Source organism: Cyprinodon tularosa, unplaced genomic scaffold, assembly GCF_016077235.1.
Source record: "Cyprinodon tularosa strain WSP-4 unplaced genomic scaffold, ASM1607723v1 ctg192, whole genome shotgun sequence".
Lineage (NCBI taxonomy): Eukaryota > Metazoa > Chordata > Actinopteri > Cyprinodontiformes > Cyprinodontidae > Cyprinodon > Cyprinodon tularosa.
The window spans coordinates 601,437-618,899 of NW_024038688.1; the positions used below are offsets into that span (position 1 = coordinate 601,437).

The 17,463-nt window shown below is 39.0% G+C and overlaps 1 protein-coding gene across 1 annotated transcript in view; it reads right to left on the reverse strand.

Moving 5' to 3' along the window:
• The window catches only part of LOC119782370 (protein mono-ADP-ribosyltransferase PARP14-like), a 38,889-nt gene extending 22,259 nt beyond the window's left edge, over window positions 1-16,630 (reverse strand). Inside the window, exons 1-7 of the mRNA XM_038283315.1 lie at window positions 16,323-16,630; window positions 14,100-14,188; window positions 11,549-11,579; window positions 10,649-10,711; window positions 7,962-8,135; window positions 6,617-6,742; window positions 5,823-5,924 (exon numbers count right to left, since the gene is read on the reverse strand). Of these exons, the coding sequence (XP_038139243.1) occupies window positions 5,823-5,924; window positions 6,617-6,742; window positions 7,962-8,135; window positions 10,649-10,711; window positions 11,549-11,579; window positions 14,100-14,188; window positions 16,323-16,506 (769 nt within the window). The 5' untranslated portion in view covers window positions 16,507-16,630. The remainder of the gene's footprint in view (window positions 1-5,822; window positions 5,925-6,616; window positions 6,743-7,961; window positions 8,136-10,648; window positions 10,712-11,548; window positions 11,580-14,099; window positions 14,189-16,322) is intronic.
• Window positions 16,631-17,463: the final 833 nt, after the last annotated feature.

Below are 17,463 nucleotides of genomic sequence, written 5' to 3' on the forward strand. Positions count from 1 at the left end.
TCCTCCATAGTAGCGCGAGTATTATCGCCCACTGTCAGACGATCCAATCAAATTGTCAGGACGGGCTTTATACGATGATGGACAGATGATCAAGAGTAACGTAATCAACCACGTGACCAAAGCGCGCTTGGGTGACAACAATAATGGCTGCCGCTGGAGAGTTTGGGTGAATAGATTCTGCTATTAGGTCTGTTCTAGAAGATGTCGACAGCAAATTAATTTTAAAAGAGGAACAGAGAAACGCGATCAAGTCTCATCTTCTTATTATAGGCGTGCAACTGCACGCTTTGATTTTTGTTGACAACAACTATGCCTCGCTTAACATACGTCACGCACTCCGTTGCTCTTATTGGTTGTACGTCTGTCCAATTGAGTGCAGAGGCATTTTTTTTCCTTGTTCGTTCGAAACACGCCCCATAATCACAGCTCTATGGAGCAGCATCAGACTCATATTCTGACTAGAATTGAGTCGGACTACGTCAGGCTAGTTCAATTCAATTCAATTCAATTCAATTCAATTCAGTTTATTTATATAGCGCCAAATTCACAACACATGTCATCTCAAGGCACTTTACAGTTCAACCAGATCATACAGTCAAATTGATACAAAGTTTTCTGTCTAAGGAAAACCAGTTGATTGCATTGACTCAAATACAATCCCTCACACTAAGCATGCTTGTAGCGACAGTGGAGAGGAAAAACTCCCTTTTAACAGGAAGAAACCTCCAGCAGAACCAGGCTCAGTGTGAGCGGCCATCTGCCGAGGCCGACTGGGGTTCAAGGAGACGGAAGCAGAGACACAAAAAGCAACTGTAAAAGGCGGCCCCGTCCAGGAAACACACAGCCAGGCAGACGAGCTCCGAGCCAGCTCCCATTCCAGAGGACGAAGAGAGCACATCCACTCAGTCACGGTCAGAGAAACAGGACCACACTGGAAAACAGGCCGATCTCCAACATCTATAAACAAGGGTGTTGATGGAAGCAGCACAGCTGATGTTTCTTTCCAGGATGACGTCACAGCCAAACAGGAACAGAAGAGGCAAAGCTACTCTGAGGAAAAGCAGAGAGAGCAGAAGGTTAGAGATTGAACTAACAGATTCTGCAGAATAGGAGAACAGAGAGAGAATGAAGCAGAATGATGAAATGGGGGTCCCTATATCCTCCAAAAGTCTAAGCCTATAGCAGCATAACTATAGAGATAGCTCAGGATAACCTGAGCCACTCTAACTATAAGCTTTATCAAAAAGGAAAGTTTTAAGCCTAGCCTTAAAAGTAGACAGGGTGTCTGCCTCACGGACTAAAACTGGTAGTTGGTTCCACAGGAGAGGAGCCTGATAACTAAAAGATCTGCCTCCCATTCTACTTTTAGAAATTCTAGGAACCACTAGTAAACCTGCAGATTGAGAGCGAAGTGCTTTGTTAGGAACATAAGGAACAATCAGATCTCTGATATAAGATGGAGCTTGGCCATTTAAGGCTTTATATGTGAGAAGGAGGATTTTAAATTCTATTCTTGATTTAACAGGAAGCCAATGAAGAGAAGCCAGGATAGGCGAGATATGATCTCTCTTTTTAATTTTCATTAGAACTCTGGCTGCAGCATTTTGGATCAGCTGAAGGCTTTTAACTACAGTTTGTGGACTTCCTGATAGTAAAGAATTACAATAGTCCAGCCTTGAAGTAACAAATGCATGGACTAGTTTCTCAGCATCACCCCTGGACAGGATATTTCTAATTTTTGCAATGTTCCTCAGATGAAAGAAGGATATTCTAGAAACCTCTTTGATATGGGATTTAAATGACAGGTCCTGATCAAAAATAACACCAAGATTTTTTACTTTATTATCTGAAATCAGTTTAATCCCATCCAAATGAATTGACTGGCTAATCAGCTTCTTTTTCAGAGACTCTGGTCCAAAGACTATAACTTCTGTTTTGTCTGCATTCAGAAGCAGAAAGTTAAGAGTCATCCAGGTTTTTATGTCTTCAAGACATGCCTGTAATCTATGTAATGGGTTAGCTTCATCTGGATTTATAGACAGATATAGCTGGGTATCATCAGCATAACAGTGGAAATTAATCCCATGCTGTCTAATAACTCTACCAATTGGGAGCATGTATAAAGTAAAGAGAATTGGTCCTAGCACTGATCCCTGTGGTACTCCACAGGTAACCTGTGAGCATGTGGAAGATTTGTCATTAACATGAACAAACTGAATTCGATCAGATAGATAAGATTTAAACCAGTCTAGTGCTGTTCCTTTAATTCCAACAAAATATTCAAGTCTTTCTAAAAGAATATTATGGTCAACTGTATCAAATGCAGCACTAAGATCTAACAGGACGAGCACAGATACAAGTCCATTATCTGAGGCCATGAGAATATCATTAGTGACTTTCACCAGAGCTGTTTCAGTGCTATGATGAGCTCTAAAGCCAGACTGAAACTCTTCAAAAAGTTCATTATGGTGTAAGTGATCGCAAACTTGTTTGGCAACTACTTTCTCAAGAATTTTGGATAAGAAAGGAAGATTGGATATAGGTCTATAATTGACCAAGTCATCTGGGTCAAGAGACGGTTTCTTAAGCAGAGGTTTAATTACAGCAACCTTAAAAGCTTTAGGTACATATCCCTGTAACAGAGATAGATTAATCACATCTAAAATGGAGGAGGAGATCAAAGGGAATACCTCCTTAAATAACCTGGTTGGAACTGGATCTAACATACAAGTTGAAGGCTTAGATGAAGACAATAATTTTGCTAATTCAGAAAGTTCAACTGGATCAAAGCAGTCTAAACCCGGTTCAGATTCCATGACTACCTCAGGTACAATCGCGGATAGAGGAGTGCTTATGATCTTATTTTTAATAAGATCAATCTTATTTATAAAGAATCCCATAAAATCATTGCTGCTAAGAGCAGGTGGAATGGACGGTTCAACAGAGCTATGGCTCTGGGTGAGTTTGGCAACTGTATTAAAAAGAAATCTAGGATTATTCTTATTCTCCTCTATTAATGAGGAGAAGTATGCTGCTCTTGCTTTACAAAGGGTCCTCTTATACAGCAGTAAACCATTTTTCCAGACTAGGAAGGACTCTCGCAGGCCTGTGGAGCGATATTTTCTCTCCAGTTTCCTAGCATTTTGCTTCAAAGTACGCAGCTCTGCATTAAACCAAGGAGCAAGCTTTCTATTTTTAACGGTTTTCATTTTCAAAGGAGCTGCGTTGTCTAAGGCAGTACGCAGAGAACTAGCAACCCCATCAACAAAATCATCAACCTGTGAAGGGGAATAAGCTATGCTTTTGCACTCTGCAGCACTGCTCAGTGACACAGAGGAGAGAGAAAGTGAAGCAGATTCTTTAAAATTTATAACTGCACTATCTGATAAAGATCTACTAAAATTGAACCTTCTTTTGGGGGAGGAGAACTCTGTTAAAGTAATCCTGAAGGTTATTAGAAAGTGGTCAGAGAGGACAGGGTTGTGAGGAAATACTGTTATTTCTTCACATTCTATGCCGTATGTCAGCACAAGATCCAAAGTATGAAGATGAGAATGTGTGGGACTATTCACATTTTGAACAAAGCCAATAGTGTCTAAGATAGCATTAAAGGCTGCTCTTAAGCTATCGCCTTCAATGTCAGCATGGATGTTAAAATCTCCCACTATGATGACCCTGTCAGTATTTAATACCAAATCAGAAAGGAACTCTGAAAACTCATCTAAAAATTCAGAGTAGGGACCTGGTGGACGATACAAAGTTACAAAAAGAAGAGGTTTTCTTGCCTTGAAATTTGGATCAGGGAAATTAAGGGTTAAATGTTCAAAAGAGTTGTAGGTATTAACTGTTTTGGGAGTAATCAGTAAGTCAGACTGGAAGATTGTTGCTACTCCTCCTCCTCGCCCAGAACTTCTGGGTATGTGAAAATTTAAATAGCTTGAAGGAGTTGCCTCATTTATGCTCACATAATCCTCTTGCTGCAGCCAGGTTTCTGTAAGGCAAAACAAGTCAATGTGATTATCACAAATCAAGTCATTAACTAGCAGACTTTTAGAGGAAAGCGATCTTATGTTAAACAGACCGCATTTAATTGTTTTAACTTTTTCCCCAATTGAAGTTATTTTGATTTTAATTAGATTATCATGATTTACTCCTTTGGGAATCTTTGCTAATTTATTAGATTTTGGTCGTGGGCAAGACACTGTCTGGATGGAGTAAAGAGTGGGTAACAGTAGAGAAGCTGCAGAGATGTGTGTTAAACTACAACTCTGCTTCCTGGTCTGCACCCTGGGTGGTCAGGGTTTTGGAGGACTAATAAATGTGGCCAGATTCCTAGAAAGAAGAGCTGCACCATCCAAAGTGGGATGGATGCCGTCTCTCCGAATCAGACCAGGCTTTCCCCAAAAGGATTGCCAATTATTAATGTAGCCCACGTTGTTTTCAGGACACCACCTAGACAACCAGCGGTTGAATGACGACATGCGGCTAAACATGTCATCACTGGTCAGATCAGGGAGGGGACCAGAGAAAATTACGGAGTCCGACATTTTTTTGGCAAACTTACACACCGAAGCAACACTAATTTTAGTGACCTCCGATCGGCGTAACCGGGTGTCATTACCACCAGCGTGAATAACAATCTTACTGTATTTAACCTTATCCTTAGCCAGTAGTTTCAGGTAGGATTTGATGTCGCCCGTTCTGGCCCCCGGCAAACATTTGACTATGGTCCCTGGTGTCTCTAATGCCACGTTTCTGACTATGGAGCTGCCAATCACCAGAGTGGGCTTCTCAGTGGGTGTGTCACTGAGTGGGGAAAACCGGTTAGAAACGTGAACGGGTTGGTGGTGACCAGTGGGCAGAGATCCACGACTACGCTTTCTGCGTACAGTTACCCAATCGCCTGGCTGCTCAGGCACTTTTGGAGGACAGCTACGTGGGGGGCCTACTTTAACTCCTGGATGTTCAACAGCCTGAAGCCTGGATTCTAACTCTGACACCCTCGCCTCCAAAGCTACAAAAATACTACACTTATTACACATCCCATTATCACTAAAGGAGGCAGAGGAATAACTGAACATCTGATGTAATTCACTACCTCTGGAATAAGCAGTCCCCCTCTAAAACAGGGTGGTAGCAATGATACCCTCAAACGGAATGTCCAAATATGACATTTTAATTGAAATTATATTAACCATAATCTGATAAAAAAATCCAGTTATTCCCATCAATATACCAACACTAAAGATGACAAATATAATAATAATGTAATGTGCTCTGTTCAGAACTAGCTTTGTTCTATTATGGTAGAGAAGGGAAAGCAAGACATCTTTGAATGACAACTCAACCCATTTAAAGTATATCTTATGCAGGGCCATAAATTATTCATTTAGACTGCATTCATGTACAGTATATTTTACTGAATGAACTATGTCTGTCTTTGGTGATTTGAAAATACACGTGTCAAACAAAGTGTTCGATGTTGTATTGTTTCATTGTCCTGTCATTAAATCATGATTACTGTCTGAACATGTTTCAGGGTCAGCCCTGAGAATACATTGGTCCTGGCTCAGCCACCACTAGGAAAATAGCTTTTCTCCTCCACTGCATGCTAGAGCTAGATTGAGAAAGCCTTTTAGAGTAAAACATGGTTGGGTAGACCAAGAAAAAGAGTGGAGTTGATTTTTCACTTGGACTGATTCATGTGAAAAATCCCCTCTAACGGGTCATTGCATGGTTAGCCAGAGGATTGTCCACAGATTCAGCAGTTTGAAACTTATAACTTCGATGAAGATGAAGAAGCAGTCTAAGTAAGAACAAACCTTTGGGGTCTTTAAAAGTAACGATGGCCGCCTGCTCCTCTGGTATCATGACGACATCCTCTGGTAGCTCCCAGTTCTTCTCAAACCAAAGTTCAATCATGTCTGCAACAGAATTAGGAGGAATCCAACAAAAATCCTTGAGGTCAGATTTCTAAATAATAATATTCATTATCAGTAAAAACAAACTCACTTTCCTAACCAGACAAATCATTTTCTATGGTAAAAGACTGAAAAAAGTCAGATTAGAAATAAGCTTTTTCATTTCAAAATTGATTGCTGGTCCATAAGATATTCATGGTGTTCAGTATCTTACGTAAAATAGGTAAAATACTGTATAAATGCTGGTAAAATATGTTCTGCAAGGTGCATGCTCTTGATAAAAAAAAATAACTTGGAAGGTGCCCCTGGTCATGACTCTGCAGTTTGAAATTTAAACATCATCTGAATCTGTTCTTCTTTATTTGGCCCCAAAGTCCAATGTAATGTACTTATTCAGATACAATACTTTGTAATATACACAGATTTATGGACCTTTATCATGAACTGGGATTTATAAAAACCCCCACAAACATAAAAAATAAAAAAATAAATATGCAGACAACAGTCTGATTAAATTATCTCAGTAAAATACGTTAAGCTGACATGTTTTGTGAATTGGGGCAAAAATAAATAGATATGATTGAAAAAGAATTTATTTAAAAACGGCAATATTAGAATAGATAAAATGCAGACACTATAAATTTGCAACACATATATTTAAGCTTAAGCTATAGCATGTGGATGAGTGAGCCTACCTTTGAGCACGTTTGAAGGAATCCTCTCCATTCTGATGCTCTTTGCTGCCCCTAGTGGCCGAGCTTTCAATCCATTCTTCTTCATCTTTGAGCTGGTCTGACTCGAAGAGATGAACTTTTCCACATCTGAAAAAAAATGCTAAGTTTACTATCTAAGGACTGAGACAGTAGGAAATAATAAAAATGTGTTTCCTTTTAGCAGAGGTGGCCTCAGCAGGCCTCTACAACTTTCACACAGTTTTAGCAGTTTTTATCATGGAGGCCCTTCCTGATTCACATCTCAGTCCCCTGCAGCAGCTAAACAGCAGCTAAACAACAAACAGTTTTAAAAAATGATCTAACTTTTTATCCATTATTAATTTGTTCTCCATCATTTCCCTTAAGCAGTTTCTCAGTTAACTATCTGGATTGAGAGGCCCTCAGGGGCATTTTATATCATGTAAAAAACTCCTAAAATCCTTAAAATCTGTCTTAAAGCAAGTAAAGATGCACCAATCTGATACTGGGAATGCACATCGGGTCCAGTATGGACTAATTAGAATTTCCCCATCTTTTTGCTGCTGTAAAGAGCAGAAATTCTCCTGACAATAAAGTGATTTTCTATTCTATTCTATTCTATTCTATTCTATTCTATTCTATTCTATTCTATTCTATTCTATTCTATTCTATCAATACATTCTATAATACAGTAACAGCGATCTAGTCACTTCCGTTTTATAGTTGCAGCACTGGTTATATCATTAAACAGCAGCTAAGGATAATTTATATCAGTGTTATTTTGTTTCCTTTTTATAAACAATGTTTATGTCAAACATGATGCCTTTACTGACATGGTAATTGTTACTGTTTGTTCATGCAGCAGTAGTTTTGGAATTGGATATCAACCAATATGCTCCGGTAAAGGTATCACACTGGATTGGAAAAATTGCAGCTATGCATCTCTAAAAGCAAGATAAAACTGTGTCTGTCAAAGGAAGGGAAATTCATTTTATCTCCCTACCTTAAAACTAAACACTAACAGATAAAACAATAAAAGCTGAAGGAAAGTGTTTTTTTATTTTTCAGGTGCTAAATGCTTGCAGATCTCCAGGAAAGGTGACGTTTTGAAGGCAACATATTACCTCTCATATTATAACAACAAATAACTTTCTACCATAAAACCCATTCCATGTTTGAACAGCAGAGTGATGCAGACACATAGCTTCATCCCACAGTGGCCTCAGCCTCAACCTTTTTTATGTTTTATTTTTTTTATGAACAGAGACCAGCTTGTCAGATAATTCACTATTTAGATTGATTTTTAAGGTGGAACCAGTTTAGTTCTCTTCTTCTATCTGTTTGTTACCTGAAGGACTGTTGAAGGTCACCACAGCCGTGTTGGATTCCCAGATGATCTCCAGACTGTAGTCATTCTCCTCCACTCCACAGATGGTCTCCACCAACATCTGTAGCAAATCTTGAGACATGCTCTCTGAGACGTTCTCCAAAACCGCAACAGAGCTCGAATCCGACTCACAATCTAACAGGAAAAACAAAAACATTTCTTTTAATCAAGTATTAGTAAATAAACTTCATTTATATGAATATAACACTTTTCACAGAAAAAAATAAGTTTTTCATGGAGTGCAAGTAAAATATGTACAAATATAGACTTAATATAAAACAAAGAGAATAGAAACAACTACTGAAAACTAAAAGCTTGTCTGGAAAGAAGTGTCTTAAGCTGCTTTTTAAGAGAAAGAGGGACGGGTCAGAGCCTGAAGGGCAGACCTGTTTAAAACGGGTCTTATAAAACATCAGAAGATTCTGGACCAAGTACTGAAGAACTGGGTCAGAAGAATAAGACATACACATTTCTGTTAGAAGTCTTGCTGCAGCGTTCTTTACTAGTATTCTTCATTTCTACATGTTAAGTAGATTTAGCATTAATGTGTTTTTTTTGTTTCGGTTTTATATTAACAACAAAAAAGGCTTGACTTTTAAATTTCCAGAAAACCAATTTGTTATGTTCAATAAAGATTTATTTTGTTGTTGAGCCATTTTAGTGCTTTTAGATCTTACTATTGCTTTTGACACAGTTGACTACACTGTCATGATCTTGGCGCTGATGGTTTGGTTTTTTCCTTTGCTCCTTGCTCTCCTGTCTAATTGGTTCTGCGGCTGATTATCGCCGATCATTTTCACCTGGTTCCTCTACTATTTAAGTGATGTGTTTGCCTCCCATCAGTGCCAGGTTACTCGTGTGTTTTTTGTGAGATGTTCCCTAGCATTCTGTAGTCTGCCTGTTTTCTTGATTTTGACCAGTTTTCTGCCCTGTGGATCTCGAGTTTTGCCTTCCCCCTGTCTGCTCTGTTTGTCGCATCTGATCCTGGATTCTACCGGCTTCTGGAACTGTCTCCTGACTTCAGCCTTGGATTTCCCTTCTGGACTCTATTGCTGCTCGGCGTTCTGCTGCTCGCTCTCTAGAAACTCTGGGGGCATCGCCCGCCGCAACTGCGGTCAAACCTCCGCGAACGGACTGAACTTTTAATCAGGTCAGTGACTAGCTCAAAGTCGTATTCAGCTCCTCATCCAGTCACTGACCTGTATTCTCCTATCCCTGCAGAGATCCGCCCCGCAGCAGACGAGCAGCCCCGCGCACCTGTTTGTTAATAAACGCTTTGAACTTTCCCACTGCCTGTCTTGCCTTGAATTCTGGGTCCTACATTCTGAGATCATTACACACACAGTTCTTTTAGACCGTCTGAGGGACTGGGTGGGTGTCAGGGGGACAGCTCTGCAATGGTTTAGGTCCTACCTGTCAGAGAGGTCTTTCTCTGTCAGGCTGGGGTACTGCACGTCATCGTCTGCCCCCCTTTATTGTGGAGTCCCTCAGGGTTGACTTTTATTGTTTGCACTTTACCTCCTTCCTCTCAAAGAGATTATTTTACCAAACATGTTATAGCATAGCATTTCTATGCTGATGACTGTCAACTTTATTTGCCAATTGCTAAAAACAGCCACTGCCTCCTGAGACCCCTTCTTGACTGTCTGGGTGATGTCAAGGCTTGGCTGTCAAAAAACTTTCTGAAGCAACACAGAGGTGATGGCGTTTGGAAGAAGCATCTCTGACTTGGGACCTTTCAAGCATTTTGTGCGTTTCAAAGTAACCAGCCTTGTTGTCACCATAGACAGCGATTTTAAACTGAACGAACAAATAAATAGCGTTTCAAAATCGTGTTTTATAATCTCTGTCTTTTATCTAAGGTAAAACCATTTTTATCTTTTAACCTCTTTGAGCAGGTTTTACACTCTTTTATTTCTAGCCATCTGGACTACTGCAATGCACTTTATTCAGGCGTTAGCCACGGAGCTCTCTCGCGTCTGCAGTTGGTCCAAAATGCAGCGGCTCGTCTTTTAACAGGGACCAGAAATCATCAACACATTACACCAGTTGTTGCGTCTTTGCACTGGCTCCCTGTTCATTTTAGAATTGATTTAAAGATGTTATTGTTTGTGTTTAGAGCCCTGAATGGGATGGCTCCGCAATACATCACTGACCTCCTCCAGATTTATTCTCTGGCACGTGCTCTGAGGTCTGAGGGCCATCTTCAGTTAATAGAGCCTAAGACCAGGCTTAAAACCAGAGGGGACAGAGCCTTTTCTGTAGCTGGTCCCAGACTTTGAAATACTTTTCCCTTCCATATGTGGGCTGACTCTACTGTGGAGCGTTTTAAGTCTCGTCTTAAGACACACTTTTACTCTTTAGCCTTTAACAACGTGTAATTGTGTGGTCCTCTTTAGTTTATTTATTGTTGTACTGTGTTTATGTATTGTTGTGTTGTGTTGTTGTTTATTATTTGTTATGTACAATGTGCTATATAAATTGAAGTGGATTGGATTGTTTTTCATTTAATCCCTAAACAGATCAGTTGTTTATTTTTGCCATTATTCTTAAATCCTTGACCAGGAGGCAATAAAGAGCAAACACTGACTATGCTGGTATAATCTCAGCACACAGAGGTATAATTACTCTTTAAAGATGATTTTTACCTCTCTGGTTTGTTCCAGAAGCTCCTTCTTCAGCTGTAGGCTCAAATCTTTGGTCCTTAGAATCTGCATGGAGAAATATTTTAGTTTAGAAATTAAAATTAAGACAAATTAGAGCTCAAAATGAACCGTCTACAGATCAGGAATGTTACTGTACACTGCTGCCACAACCAGGGGTAAGAAAACAATGCAGGATGGCATAAATAAAACACCCTTTTCTCTATTCTCGTTATTATTATTATAATCGCGTAAAATATTTTGTTTATATCTAATTTATGTTGAATCAACTGAATAAAGAAATATGCAGCGATATAAGTATTGACCATAACATCCTGCCCGTACTCCTATACAACTTGCATTTGTTTATTCCACATAACATCTTTGTAATCATATCGTCTCTGTGATTATCTGTGTGTAGCTCCTGATCATCACAGCAAATTACTGTGGAGCTTTAAACACTAATTGGGTATAAAGGTTTTTCTTAATCTGTGGTAATAATCTGATAAAATAAACTCTATGTTCACTGACACATCAAATAAATCAACAGTTTATTTAACAACCAAAGACTCGAATCAAGATTTGGATATTTCTTGTTTCACCTCAACATAGCCTGGTTTATTTTACAGAATATTATTTTATTTTTTTTACCTCTAACTAATATTAAACCAATTAAAGAATAAAAGAACGAAAGGAACAAAATCAAATCAGTCTGAATGTTTTAGAACTATTTTACAAAAACTGCTGCTTTTTTATTTCCCTCTGCTTTCCATGATAGAAAAAGGCCAAATTGATAAAAACAGAATGAATAGTGTTGGAGCATCAATAGAACCGGGTCAAACCCTGCTTCCTGTGACAGGACGGTCAGATAATCACAATATGTGACCTAAATAGAAAAGTTTTTACCTGAACCATCGTCCTTGTTGTCCGCTGGAGTCTGAGAAGAAATCAGACAGAGAAGATTTAACAACATCTAAAATGAAGGGACTGTGAAAATATTTTATAGTGCATCTGATCATTGAATAAACCTGTAATAAATTCTGTATGTTTATAGGTTTGTTCATTAGAGGTGCGGCTCTAGATGTTATTAAGATAATGAGAAAAGCTTCAGAGTTCAGGCTTCGTTTTAAGGCCTGAAAGATTCAGGATATGAATCAAAAACATTATTCTAATATAATCACGATCAAATATAATCTATATATCATTCTTTCAACAACTAATTCCTTATAAAGTGTTTAATGAGTTTAATAATATGTAATAAAAACTAACAAGTTTGGACCCTGGAAAATCCTTTTCTAATTTTAAGATTTTTCTTTTCTTTTTGAAGACATTGTTAGAATCTGCAGCCGCTCTCAGTGTTTCCCACCCAAACTTTCTCAGAAATTTCATTTAAAAATGTTTTTCTTTAACCTCAATGTGAAAAACTTCCTGGTTAGAGTCATAACTGCTCCCGCCTGCAGGAGCAGTTTGGACTTTGCTCTGCTTCTCTCTGGGTGTGGCTCCAACCCAACAGGTCGGTGCAGCAGCTGACTCTTAATCATTTACTGCTAATGTGCAGAAGGACAACAAAGATCCTGTACACCATTTTAAACAGAGGAGTTCCTCTGATTGCCAGCAGGTCGGAAAAACTGAGGACACTTTAGTTCAAAATTACCAGAGAAAATTTTTAAACCTTTAAATAAAGACAGAAAACGTTTCTTTTAATCCTGAGCGTCACAGGGTTAAAAATCCTTCAGATTAGATGACAGAGATTTCTAGATTTTCCTTGAGCCAAAACCATTTGCTGGTATAGTTATTTAGCTTTGGTCCTGCTGAGAAGCTGAACCGGATCCATGAATAATCTGCAGCTGGCTATTTTATATATATTTGACATTAAAATCCATTCCTATGTCCTTTTTTTTGCCTCAATTTTCTCTGTTGGACTTTTATTGAGAAAATATTATAACTCACTCTCTGAAATGCAGAAAACCTTACAAATAATGAAGTAAAGTTTTTTGAACCACGTTGGTTAAGGGATAAAAGGGCAGGCTTCAGAGGGAGTGATTGGCTGCAACCTTTCTTCTCTTTAAGAACTGTTTCGCCACCAGGTAAAGGTTAGCGTCACATACTGCAGCTGAACCCTCCCACCCTGGAAACCACCGGTTTATTAATAGGCTCTCCCCTCTGGATGGAATCTGTGCTCCATCAGGACCAAAACCTGCTGGACCACAAGACAACAGCTTCTTCCCATCTGCATTTAGCCTCCTAAACATGATCCCCAACCCCCCACTGACAATATTCCATAAAGAAATAAATAACATTCATAAAATAATAAACACATCTCAGCACATGTGGACACTCTGTAATGTAATTTCATTCTGCTGTTGTATATTTTTACTAATCGCCATTTTGCTCTTCCTCTGCAAAACTTGTACTATTATCCTTTATCTTCATAAAATCACTTTACAACCTGCATCTGTTTATTGGGGCGACAGTGGCGTTGGATGTAGGAGTTTGTCCTGAACTCGAAGGATTGACGGTTTAAGCCCCGACTCGGACTTTCAGTGTTGTTGTGTCCTTGGGCAAGACACTTCACCTTCATTGTCTACTGATGGCGGTCAGAGAGCCCGGTGGCGCCAGTGTACGGCAGCCCTGCTTCTGTCAGTGAGCCCCAGGGCAGCTGTGGCTACAGTGTAGCTTGCCACCATCAGTGTGTGCGTGAATGGGTGAATGAATGTAGTGTAAAGCGCTTTGGTCAAGTCTCCTGACTTGAATAAAGGTGCTATATAAGTACAGGTCATTTACCATTTCGAATAAGATATTTAGAAAGTATTTAAGTCGGCTGTATGTTTTTCATTGTGTTTCACCTCATCACCACAACAAAGTCCTCGTAAACTCTACTTGGTAATAAAGCTTTTTCTGAATCTGATTCTGCAGATAAGAAACCCTGAATTTATCACATCTGGGTGTTTTTGATAACCATTATACTGCTGGCACTTTAAACAATAACATAAGCAACATATAAACCCTGATGTGGAGCCCTTTATATTTGTACATCAGGGCTGTGGCTTCATCTTTATCTGGACATGTTTAGCAGTAAAGAGATGAAGCTCATGAACAGATAATGTTTTACTGCCTGCTACAGGAACCAGTTCATGAAAAACAAAGCAATCCAGTCTCTGGAAGCTTGTTCAAGTCGGCCTACAGGACAGAAATTGATGCTTTCTCTTCATGCTGCTCAAGCTGGAGGTTAACAGGATCTGCATGTGGTTCTCTGGAGCTACAGTGATCCTGAGATCAGCTTTTTCAAATCAACTCATTAAGTTTTTAATAAAACTTTTTTCCCCCAAACTTTAAGGAAAAAATCTGAAGATAAAAACAGGAAGACGACTGTGTTTAAAAAAAAAAATCTAGGACATAATTTGTTGGAGGTCTTCATGGAGGCCTTCCTGTTTGCTTTGAGCAGCAGATGTTTTACCTGTGAAGGTTCAGAGCTCAGCTGTAACGTCAGAGGCTTGTTGTCTATGATGATCTCATGATGTTTCCTTGCAAGGACTCTCTCTCTGACTGGAAAACAATGGAACAAAAACATCATGTTGAAATAAAAACAACAAAGTTATGAACATGTAATATTTTACATGATTGGACGCCTCGAACATTCAGAACTGCCCTAATTCTTTATGTCATAACGTTTTGAAAAAAAGGTTAAAAAAAAGTCAATTTTATGCTGATACACTCATTTTTAATAAGCTTAACGGCTCTTAGACCAAAGTTTGTACTTCCTCTCCGGCTCATTCAGCACAAACGCTGGTTATGCTGAAACTTTAAGAACTACAATGGAATTATGCTCTGACTTTTATAAGCATAACGGCCACAGAAACACTTTTTAAAAATACATTTACCTCCTTATTTGCACATATAAATGAAGGAAGACATAAACCCTGCAGCATTAAGACTGGGGAGCTGAAAACTACAGCCCTGATAGCAGATTTTATTAAAGAAACCTCATTAATATCTCTGGTCTGCTGGATCTGTTCCTGGAACCCCCTCTACCCTGAGCCTGACCCGGTTGGTTCATCTATCAACAGTCATAATTTTTTATTGCAAGTACTGCTTTGAACGGTAAAGATTTTATTTATATACTTTAAAAATAATCTATTTGCGATGTGGAAGTAAAAACATAAACATTGCAAAGTATTTCTGTATCAAAGAGGCATATATTGCAAAATTTTTAACTATTGTATTGCGTTTTAAGTTTAACATCATTCATAAGGCAGAGGTGGCACTCGGAGAAAAATGTTTGGGAACCGCTGTACCAGAGGAACACCATGATATCACCACCATAGGAGGCAGGTTGGATCCATGAGCTCATGTCATGTCGGGTTCTGACCCGATCATCTAAATCCTGCAGCTTTTAGAAACACCAACTTTTAATTTCATCAAAGTTTGTCCAACAGTTCAACCAAAACATCATTAGTTCAACTTTTTTATTTTCTTTAGTCCAACTGTTTTTAATATTCTTTTCTGTTTCTGCATTTTTGGCTGTTACACTGTGTCAAGATCAGGGATCTTGTGGTTTCCTAAATTTTAATCATGTAAAGAATTTTGCATTGTCTTTGTACTGAACTGTGCTATACAAATAAATGTGCCTTGCCTTGATGCCTAATTTTTCCTGATCTTAGGTGTTCTGCTGCTGTAGCTCCTCAGCTTCAACGTTCCCCATGCTGGGCTTTCAGAGATGTTTTCTGAGGGATGATAGTCGCTACTTTCTGATTGGCTCAGATGCTTTGTGTTAACCAGCAGGTGCACTGGCCACTAGTCCAATGTTTTACCACAATAGAGAGATCAGAACCACAGGAAGGACTTTCACTGCAGATACACACACGTTTCCCTTCTGTGGGCCGATAAAATATATTTCTATCTCCTTTCTAATTATGTCAGGTTGTTTCCGTCTCCATCACTGGTCTGATCAGATCTGAACAGACTCCATTACTAAACATCACTAACGTCAATAACTGCACCAACAGCCTAATGCAGGAAGTTTTAGGAAGTCAATGAACCATGTCCCGTCAGTGGATTAAATCAGCACTGCATTGTTTCCTCCTGCAGGTTGTTGTTTCACAGCAAGTTTCATCTGCGCTGACTCACCTGTTCCATCTAGGCTAATATTAAACCAGCTGCTGTATAATGACTCTAACCTGATATACCTAGTCACCAGCATCCTCCCTGCAGGCTGACCTTTGAACTCAGAGGGACCTGAGGTCAGTTTGGGGACAAAGAAGCTGTGGAGACATTAGATCAGCAGAATCCTGGAGCCATGTGACTAACTCTACAGGAAGGAACTGAGCTGCATGCTGGGACCTCAGCTGACATCTGAAGATTGTTTATTAACCAGAATATGTAGTTTTTACATTTTCTGTCATATTTTGATCTTTAATAACATCTTGCTTTAACTCTTTTTATTCTATATAAGCTGCTGGAACTAGAATTCCCCTGCAGGAGTAATCCCAGGGGATAAATAAAGTTTAGTCTAACTTTAAAAAGGATGATTATTATCAGAATTAGTTTGAACAGGAAGAAGTGGATTTTTGTAGGAATGTTTTAGATGTTTTGAAGTCAGAAAGATAAACTGAGCGTCATCTTTGTCTCACATGAACTTCTTAGTAAACAGAAAACGGAGCTTCGGGCCGCAGAAACTCACCCTCCTCTGATCGGAAGAAGACGGAGGCTCTGGGCGCCTCCTCCTCCAACTCCACCCGGCACTCTCCTCCTCCGGACTTCTTCTTGCTCTGGAAGTAAAGCAGTAGTTTGTTTTTCACCGTTTTACTCTGAACTGAGCTCCAGTTCCCCTCCACGGTCACAGGCAGACACTCAGAGTCCTCCATGGTTCAGGTCTGAAGCCGCTCTGACACTGACAGGAGAAAAACAGAAACAGGGGGAGGAGGGGGGAGGAGTTAAGCGACAGTTTTCTTTCACTTTCGCTTCTTCATAAACGGAGAAATAAACTGAAGCAGAAACAGATGAAACTTATAGAGCAGAGCAGCTGCTGGACATGATCTGAAGGACTTTAAACAAACGTTACATTTACTCAGAAACATCGTTTTATTGACAATAAATAGAAATAAGTGGAAAAAAAAGAGTCAGCAGCTCATTTAAAGACAAAGAAGAAATTCCTCTCTGAATTATTCCCACACCCACACTTACAGTTGGAATAAGTTTAGTCTCTATTGCATCATGTTGTTATTTGTTTAGGGGATTGGGTATAAACTTTTGTAACTTAAATGGTTTCAGACAGTTAATTGAAGTTTAGATACATTCAATGCTAATTAAAAAGTTCTGCAAAACATCAATGCAAAAAAAAAACAAACATCGCCATCTAGTGGAAATGTTGGTATTTCTTTGTGTTTTTGGCACCAAAAACACACCAGTACTCTCGAGGGACTGACAAACTATGTTTAAACTGTCTTTTTATTGGATGGTTACTTTTTATTTCTTATATGAAGATTTTTTATTTTTTTTTCTTAATGTATGTCTTTGTTATATAAAGCACCACCCATCCATCCATCCACACAAATCCTACATGAACACATAGCGAACATAAACCCCATAATTTCTCTGCATCTGGTTTAATGTCCTAATGTTAATATTAATCAAGATTTTCTTTATGTGTTGAATCTACGATTCTTTGTGGAATTCATGAATATAACAATATAGGATCAATAAGTGCTGAAAACGTGTTTTCTCCACAAAATAGTCGGTATAATTGGTAAATGCTCAGCAAAGATGCCTGTTCTCTCAGAGTTTTAACAGGACATGCTTTACTGCTAACAGAGAAACATCGC